This window comes from Mycetomoellerius zeteki, unplaced genomic scaffold, assembly GCF_001594055.1.
Source record: "Mycetomoellerius zeteki isolate Tzet28-1 unplaced genomic scaffold, Tzet1.0 scaffold159, whole genome shotgun sequence".
NCBI classification, from domain to species: Eukaryota; Metazoa; Arthropoda; class Insecta; order Hymenoptera; family Formicidae; genus Mycetomoellerius; species Mycetomoellerius zeteki.
Window position 1 is genome coordinate 516,146 of NW_017256542.1, and position 9,367 is coordinate 525,512.

A 9,367-nucleotide genomic window follows, 5' to 3' on the forward strand; every position below is an offset into this window, starting at 1 on the left:
TATTAATTAATAATATAAAATATTGATGAGGTACGATTTAGGCGACCAGTACGCATTTGGCAACTCTCCCCTTATATATATATATATATATATATACTAATTAAAATAATGCACAATCTTCAATAATGAATGGGGATCAACTGCTCGGTTCTTGTGATTTTAATCTTTCTGTGCCACATTACGAAAACGACACACTTCGGCATATCCAATTTAATTCGATTGCTTGTAACTGTCATAAAAATAAACATATTGTAAAGAATTTATTTTCAATCGAATCGGCAGACATTAAGGAACATAACGGTATCAAGCCAATTTATGTATCTTAGCAATGGAAAAAACGTTGGGAAAGAAGCCGGATATGGGTATGCCATACTCAAAATGGCACTAAAGGGTTCATCGTCACTGCATCACATGCTGAAACAATTATACAGCAGAAAAGTATTTTATGTCCCGAAACGTAAAGAAGGACGAACTACCGTACGCGTGTATGCATGCCATCAGACATATCGTACCTATATACACCGTATTCACCGCTCGCTCGTGCAGTCGTGAGGGACGCGATCGACCTCTCGCCGAGAGTTGCCTTAACCTCTTGGATTTTTTCTTACTCATTTCAGCCCGCTGCCTGCCCGGATGCGACGAGCAACACGGACACTGCAATCGACCCAACGAATGCATGTGAGTATATATACGCGGCTTCGCCTAATACCTGCACGTGCGCTGGTAGTGTGTACGTTGTTTGCATGTGTCGTGTGTATGTGTACATTGCGCCGCCCCATACAACCGCCAACTAAATTCCTGGGCCCCCCGACACGGTGCATCCACTCCTCTGTATGCACCGCCGCCGCGGCGCGGCGTATGCATGTACGCGCGATAATAATTACGCGCATACCTATCGTAAATTATCGTTCGGCGCGATTTCGAAAATATACGCCAGCCACCAGCTCGTGGATCCACGTCACGATTCTAGTAACTCCTACACAAAGTATCCTCGAATCATTTCATTCTCTTGCAAGATGTTAGAACTCTAACTGGAATGAGATGATGATTCATCTCTATTTTTTTAAACATGTTTTCGCAAAAGTTTGAAGAGAAAGAATAAAGTTCAAAAGTATAAACAAATCCCGTTTTGTGAATAATTTGAAATCAACAATTTTAATAATTCCATTTGAGTACTGTATAAATGTGTAATGTTACTGCTAACTTAAAAATGCGTACGCGCCGCGCACCCTTAACAGTCCTGTTACGGCGCGTGCATTCGCGACGGCATTATAAGTGCGCACCCGTTGTATATTTTATCATACGCATATCTTCGTAATGCTTTTATGAGTGTGCTCACATGCAGCGAGAAAGAAGGACGAAGTGGAATTTGAAACTCCCCGATTGCTTTCCGTTCTAACGAGGCAGTTTCCGAGGTGCCAATCGTTCTTTCTTCCTTCCCAGATTCCACATCGCTTCTTTCCTCTTCTTTTTCCCACTTACTAGCTTTCCCTCTTTGTTTCTGTCTCTTTTTCTTTCTTGGCTCGCCATTCGACGTGCTGTTGAATTTTCCGATTTAATCCGCCGTTTGGCAACGTTCCGGAATTCGAATTCCAAATATTTCTACGCTTCCTTAAAGTCGTTCGTGTAGTTTTAATCTAACTTCCCTCTTCAGCAAAACTCCTTCTTCAGTAAATGTAAGGATATTCCATAAGAATATTCCATAGATTGTGTATATTGATAGTATTTAAAGATATTTTTTATCTTTATCATAGATCCTTTCAACGAATTCATAAAATTGCATAGAAATAATTTCGAGAGGGGTCTCAGTTTTTTCGCGATTGCTTTTAATGTTTAACATTAATATTAAACCAAGGAACTATTTTGTTTCTTTTTTATGTCATAGTTAAATAATTAATAATATAATAATGACTTCCGAATCTTACTCGCGAATGTCATATATTTCAAGATATCTCGTTAGACTCGGCTCGAATCTCGGACTGATCGCGTTAACCCGGGGTTTGAAGTTAACTCAATCATCTAATTACTTTACGACCAGGGTTAATTGTTCCGTTAGCTGCAGCAGAGTTCGTACTTTGAACCTTATTCATGGTCGCTTCGTTCTCGTGTGATTTTTCAACAAAATTCACTTAATAATCTTACTATCTTTATATATACTTTTCAATGTTTTATAATGAATTGAAAAAAATACATAATACATACGAGACCATACATGTGGAATGATTCAATCTGGTGTTAGTAGCTATCCATTTATGATTTTTCAATCAATTTGAAGTTGATTTTCCTATAACGATAATTTATTCAATTATAATCTCTTTCTCACGACTTTTTGACATTTAAAATATGTTTAAACAATTTTGGATTTTTCGCTTCTCTCGTTCCCTTCGTCATATTTCTCGAGTCGTTTCGAGCGCCGTCCCCGTTAGAATTGGTGCCGTCGCGAGGCTCAAAGTTGCACGATTGTGAAAGGAGGAACGGCGCTGATTTTCCCGCACTACGAAATATACATCGTCGTAAGTTCTCCGGCGATGAATATCGAGAGTTTCTCGCGACGACGGCAGTGAACGCACTACGCAAACTATGCGTGTCTGTAACGTTCCTGAGAACGTATACATAACGCCGATGACGAAAATAACGTGATTTCGAATTCGCGAACCGAAATTTTAGATTCGATCTTTTAAAAAAATCAATGATCATTAAATATTTGATTGTCAATGATTTAAAAAATTTATAATTTTATCACATTATGCATATCTATAAATACTCCGCAAACTTGTAAAAAATGTAACAATTATGCAATGCATAAAAAATTCCTTTGCGATGTAAGTCATATATATGGTATATCGTTTCTTCATTGCGTATTATTTCATGCACCATTTTAATACGATACAATCATTACAATGCGCGATGATACAACACGCAACGTACGTCAACTATAGTGCGTTTGCACATTATGTGCACACGCTATTTTCATTATGGATAAATTTTTTCATACAACCTTTAAACCATTGGACATTCATACCTAATGAATAAAAATATCGTTACATGAATGTAACGGAATTTGATCGATGTTAACCTTGATCGCACTCTACGTGCACGCGACAATGGCTGACGCATGCCGCTTTTACACGCCTCGATCATAGATGATTACGCAGATTGCGGGAATGGAATTACGATACACTCGTTTTCAGTCGCATAGCGTATATTCACGTATACTTGGAAAGGACGATAACGATCGTTTCGAGGTGACGGGTCTCACCGGACTCGTGGGATATCGCTCGTGATACGTGGAAGAATCACTGCCGTTGAACGCCCCATTGAAATTTTGGGGCCCGCGTGCGGTTGTGCGTGCGTGTGATGCCTAAATACTGATGACGATGCATCGACATTACGATCTCTCGTCTTTTGAGGGTGAGAGCATCAGAGACGATTTCGCTTAAACATTTAAAAAAAACCCAAACAGGAAACGATAGTGTTACGAGACACCTGTCATATTTTAACATTTAATTTTTTAGAATTAAAATTAATATAAAATTAGATGTGTTCAAATTTATATTTTAAATTCTATGAAAAATTTTCCAATGATATAAGTACATGGTACATGCACGCACATGAATTTTATATTTTTCCCGACAAATGTTAAAATTAAATCTCTCGATTTTCTTTACGCTTGGTGATATCATTCCGGTTCGACCCCGTTTAAATAGCCGCATAATAACAGGCAAAGGTCAAAGAACGCACTCGTCTCGAACGTGGCGGCGCGGTATCCTCGCATCTGATAGTACGAAAGTCGCAGAGAGAGGCGGAGGAGGAAGAAAAGACGAGAGAGAAGTCATCCTTTCTCGTCTTTTCCAGAGAGACATTTAACCGAGTCTGATATGCGCACGGGATTTCCATAGCTGACCGAAGAGCAGCCAATCCTCCCTCTCCACTTCCTCTTCTTCCTTCTGTTCCCCTTCGCCCTCGTCGGTGCATGACCTATCCCCCGGTGGTATTATGGCACAGTCGCGATTCTACTTTGTGTTGTGGCCTAGCCACAAACACACAAAGTAGAATGCGCGATCACGTGGGGATGTCACTCGTCGATGTTCTTTGAGGAATACACGTTTCTAGGTGCATCTTTCACCTTCGTCTTTCGCGATAACAAACGATCGTGAATAATCCGCGCGATACAGTTCGGCTAGCTTTCCAACCTTTTTGATCCCGTTTTGTCTTCTCATTTCTTCCTTTACCACCATCGTATTCTGTCTTTCCACATCCTTCCTCACGTTCTTCTTTCCTTCTCTCTCTTATTCTTCTCAGATTGTGACGGTTTTTCTTTTTCTCTGTCTCTCTTTTACTTTGTATATAGAACTTAATGGTATAGTCATGCGACGTCCACGGCTGCAGTTTCCCCTCTGCCGTCTCGTCTTCAGCTTTTTCCTCGGCTCTTCGTTCATCTTTTTCTACCTGTCTCCCTTGCCCTTCCGTCCATACCTTTATTCTCTTACTATCTCTTTCCGTCTACGATAGAGTCACAGCGAGAGAGCGACTGTATAGTGACGTATACGTGTGGATACGTGCGATAGTATAAGGTACCGCGAAGAGGCGCGCGCGAGCGCGCGCACGCACACAGAGGAGGGTAACCTTTCCTTGACCCGCATACTGAACGGCTGTGCTGAGGCTCGAACCGTGGGAACACACTACTCGACGACTCATCCCCCACCGCTCCGTCAGAATTCTACTCTTCCCCCCCTTCTGCCTTCTGCCTTCCTCCTTACTCTTCTGTTCCCTCCACGCCGTCCCCGTTGGTCCCGCGCAGCTCCCTCTCCTTTCCGTGAACTCTTCCTCGCTGCTGTCCTTCTCTCGCTCTTTCGCATCCCGGGGCCCCCTGTTCCCCACCCTTCAATGACTGCTTCTTCCCGCTCGCGCCACCTTCGGTCCCTTCTCTACTCCTTCCCTCTTATTCTCAGCGCGCTCGTGCACCCTATGCGCACATTGAAGCAGTTTCTCTGTCATGTACGTGTGTGTATGTATGTGTGTGTCATGGCGCATAGCACACACATGTAGCATCCTCTTTTCTTTCCACCTCTCGTTCTTTCGTTATCTCTGTCTGTCCCAGTCTCTTTCTTCTTCATTCCTCTGTGAAGCATAACCCCCGCACGTAATGTAATGGCCGACCAGCGTATCATCCTCATCTCCTGGCATGCCACCCTCTCACCCTTCACCAGGTTTCTTCTTTCTCTCTCTTCTACCGGCTTTATCCACTTTTAAGATATTCCCTGTCGCTGTACGTTGCCTCTTCCCCCTTTCTGCTTCTCGCCGGTTCTTCTCTTCCTCCTCCTCCGCGCACGGATCGCGAATCTTTTCTTTCTTCGCGACTCTGCTGCCAAGAAGTCCTCGTGCTATCCTTTCCTCTCTCTCTCGTCTTCCTGCCGCATATCGTATACATCCGCGCTCGCATAAGTATATACACACATACATATCTTTCGATGTCGCCGCCGACCTCTGTCCCTTCTTCACTCTTTCTCTCGCAAGAGCACTTCTCGTTCACCGGGATTTCATCGACCCTCTTCTTGCACCCATGACTGCCTTCCGCCCGTCACCGGTGAAACTCCTCGAGACTCGTGACTGACGGAAGATAGAAGAGAGACTCGAATACGCAGACCCAAATTTCATTTCACTATTGAAACTCTGTCAAAACACGTCCACTATGATCTACCCAGATCTAATAATACTGACTGCCCATGGGTCATCCATGCGCCAAACTTGCTATAGACACTGTCTTGACAGAATCTGATAGTATATATATATATATATAAATATATATATATATATATGTACAGTTACCAGAGTGAAAATGATTTATCTCCAAGAATGATTCAGCTTTCGTGGGAATTGTGACATACCTCGGTTATCTATTTACTGTGCCGGTGGTATCCGACCGTAGATAGATATGATATATGTCAGCCTTTTCATTTGTTTTTTATTTTCTCGTAAACGTGCGTGAGCATTCGAGCGTCACTAAGGAGCTATATCGTGCTGTTACAGATGCCACAGCGGCTGGAAGGGCCCACTGTGTAATCAGTGCGTTCGATATCCAGGCTGCCTCCACGGTAGCTGTCAAAAGCCCTGGGAGTGCGCGTGCGACGAGGGATGGGGCGGGCTATTCTGCAACCAGGATCTCAACTATTGCACAAATCATAAGCCGTGCATGAACGGCGGCACCTGCTTCAACACCGGCCAGGGCTCTTACACCTGCTCGTGCCCGTCAGGCTTCACCGGCACCGAATGCCAGACGCCGCTCTTCGACTGTCACTCGAAACCCTGCTTGAACGGTGGTACCTGCACGATGACTGAGTCGCCGTCCGTGAGCTATGTGAGCGGCAACGGCACGGAGTTATCGTCGTCCTCCAGGCAGCAGCATCGTCGAAGCTATCGCTGCACCTGTCCACCCGGTTGGCGTGGCCGACACTGTGAGATTACGACGCGATCCTGCCGGGATTCGCCCTGCCGACACGGCGCCACCTGCGAGGATGACTCTCTCCGCGGTTACGTGTGCCATTGCCCATCCGGCTTCACTGGCACCGATTGCGAATCGCAGGTCGATGAATGCTCGCCAAATCCCTGCGCGAACAACGGTACCTGCATGAATCACGTCAACAGTTATCGATGCACATGTCTTGCTGGCTTTACCGGCGAGCGCTGCGAGATCAATGTGGATGACTGTCAGGGCGATCCGTGTCTGAACGGCGGCACCTGCAAGGACCAGGTGAACAGCTTCCGCTGCCAATGTATACCAGGTTACGTCGGCAGAATCTGCCAAAACAAGGTAGACTATTGTGTGGCAAAACCGTGCGCGAACGGAGGCACATGCATTTCTGGGACCAATGACTATAATTGTACGTGTAAGCCTGGTTTCACCGGTAAGGACTGTAGCGTAGACGTAGACGAATGCTGGAGCGCACCGTGCCAGAATGGCGGCATATGCCGGAACCGTGTCAACGGCTTCTTGTGCGAGTGCCCGAACGGTTGGCACGGTGACACCTGCAGCGAAAAAGCCGGTGCGGTGCCTCCGATCACATCATCATCCACGCCCGTGATCTCGAACGTGCCGCTGGCAGAACCGTTCCCAGGCAACGGCCATTCAAAGCACGTCGCTTCTAGGAAAACTAGTTTGACTACGGAACACCTGGTAATGATCGCGACTCTTTCAACCGCAGTACCGGCTTTCGCGTTATTCGCTACAGTCGCAGTGATGTGCATGAAGAGACGACAAAAGCGAGAGCAAGCGAAGGCCGATGAAGAAGCGAGGCTACAAAACGAGAGGAACGCGGTGCACAGCAGCATGAGCAAACGTAGCGCCAGTACCATCGGCGTCGGAGGCACTGGTATTGGCAGTGTCGGCGGTCTCCTCGGTGGCGGTAGCGGCTTAATCGGCACAGGCGGCGGCAGCGTTTGCGCTCTGGGTACCGGTGACGCGCACATGATTAAGAATACCTGGACAGCGAGTAAAAGTGTAAACAATGTGGCATCGGCAGCGTCGCGGCAGGACGATCTGGATTCGTCCTTCCAGACTGATGTGACTTTGGACAGTTCGTGTTCGGGTTATAAGCCAGAACCAGTGCTGCAAGACGGTCGGACTACGAGGACGACGAAACAGCTGAACACAGAGGCGGCAGCCCATCGGGCGTCTGCGCACCTCTTCCAGAAGGAGAAGGACTGTCTCGGCCTAGGTCTTGGTATCGGGATTTTGGAGAGTGCCAAAAGATCATCCGTATTTGCCACTACTGGCAACGTGGCGGACAGTTGTTGCGTCGCGGAAGCTGCACTGATGAAGAGGCCGACGACGATATCGGAAGCTAATGGCACCGGTGTCGTCAATAGTAATAGTAGTGGTCCACCGGGAAGCGGTGGTTGTGTCGCGGACAACAGCAATTGCGGTGTGTACGTGATAGACGATCACTACGTCAGGCACGACGCCACGCTGGCGGCGACGCTCGCGACGGAAGTGTAGTAGACTTCGGACTCCCGTTTAGAGTGATAGAGAGAAAGAGAGAGAGTGCGTGAGAAAAAAAAAGAGAAATAGAACCAGTGCGTGTGCGTATGCGAATTGTGGATCTTGTTTTCTCCGTGCGCGTAAATTGACAGACTACCCCGTTCGATTTCCTTCGATTTTTCTCGAGCAGCGCCGTCGCGACAACCCTTCAGACGGCGACGCCTCGTCTCGGATGCCTGCGGGTGTTAATTTTTTCTTCCTTTTTTTAAAATTTTTATTACATCTTTTTTGCGAAAGCACTTGTGCATCCGCGATTGGCCGCCAGTAGAACTCCGCGATTGAAACATCATTTCGAGGAGAAATACATACTGCACCGCACCGCCGGCCAGTTTGACCAGCCATGTGGGTATGTCGTCCCGATTCTACTGAAACGAGAGCGATGACGGACTGACCGAAGACGTTCGATCGGGGTTGATCGAGATGCGACAGAAACAAGAAAAATTAACGCGATGCTGTGGGGGTCGGTCGGTTCCCTCAGGGTAGCCGTCGACCCATCCTTAGATATTAATATTATATCGTGCTCGAAAGTGAACTTTGTACAGAACTAATTTATTATTATTGTTATTTACTTATTGTATTACTGATTGCTATTAATTATTATTATTATTATTAATATTATTACGTGTCGCATTATCATTGTTCTCGGTATTAGTTCTTTTTCGAATTTGCGTGACTGAGCTGCCGACCGGAGCAAGAATACGACAGCGAAAGATCTTTCGTGTATATTATATTCGTGTGCGTGTGAGAATGAATGAGCATGTGTGTAGAGTACTTGTGCGTATGTGTAATTGCGAGTGAGAAAGTTTAACGAATTAGCACCTTCAGAATGATCTCGTCTTTTCGTATTCGGAATTAATTTTTCGCGTAACATCACCTCTTTTTTTCCTGTTTTTTTTTTACAAAGCATTCTTTTTCTCAGAGTAAATATCGTTGCGACGCAGGAACTTCCGCTTAAAGTGGCAACGTCCAGCGATGAAAAGCATGAAAGTTAATATTTAAAGTGACATTTCAAAGAAATGTCCCCTCGACTTTTTGAGATTCTCCATTTCAAACAATCCCAATCAGTCGAGTGATCCTTTAGATACCCGTTTTCCACGCCGATTTTCAATTGGCTCAAAGGAACGTTTGGAAGAAAGGATGGAAAGCGGCATTCTTAACAAAATTCCGTCCTTTTAATCCAAAAACGTCATTCCATCGCGATTAATTTGAATAAATTTAATACATGGAATTAAAAACACAAATTTAATACATGGAATTAAAAATACAAATTTAATACATGGAATTGAATTGAGCGATGCGATAGTTTTCGTAGAGAATGATTAAAAAAAT

The 9,367-nt window shown here is 45.2% G+C and overlaps 1 protein-coding gene across 1 annotated transcript in view; it reads left to right on the forward strand.

Annotated features, from left to right (window-relative positions):
- The window catches only part of Delta (neurogenic locus protein delta), a 41,702-nt gene extending 33,125 nt beyond the window's left edge, over window positions 1-8,577 (forward strand). Inside the window, exons 5-6 of the mRNA XM_018445485.1 lie at window positions 618-678; window positions 6,031-8,577. Of these exons, the coding sequence (XP_018300987.1) occupies window positions 618-678; window positions 6,031-7,996 (2,027 nt within the window). The 3' untranslated portion in view covers window positions 7,997-8,577. The remainder of the gene's footprint in view (window positions 1-617; window positions 679-6,030) is intronic.
- The last annotated feature ends 790 nt before the right edge of the window (window positions 8,578-9,367 follow it).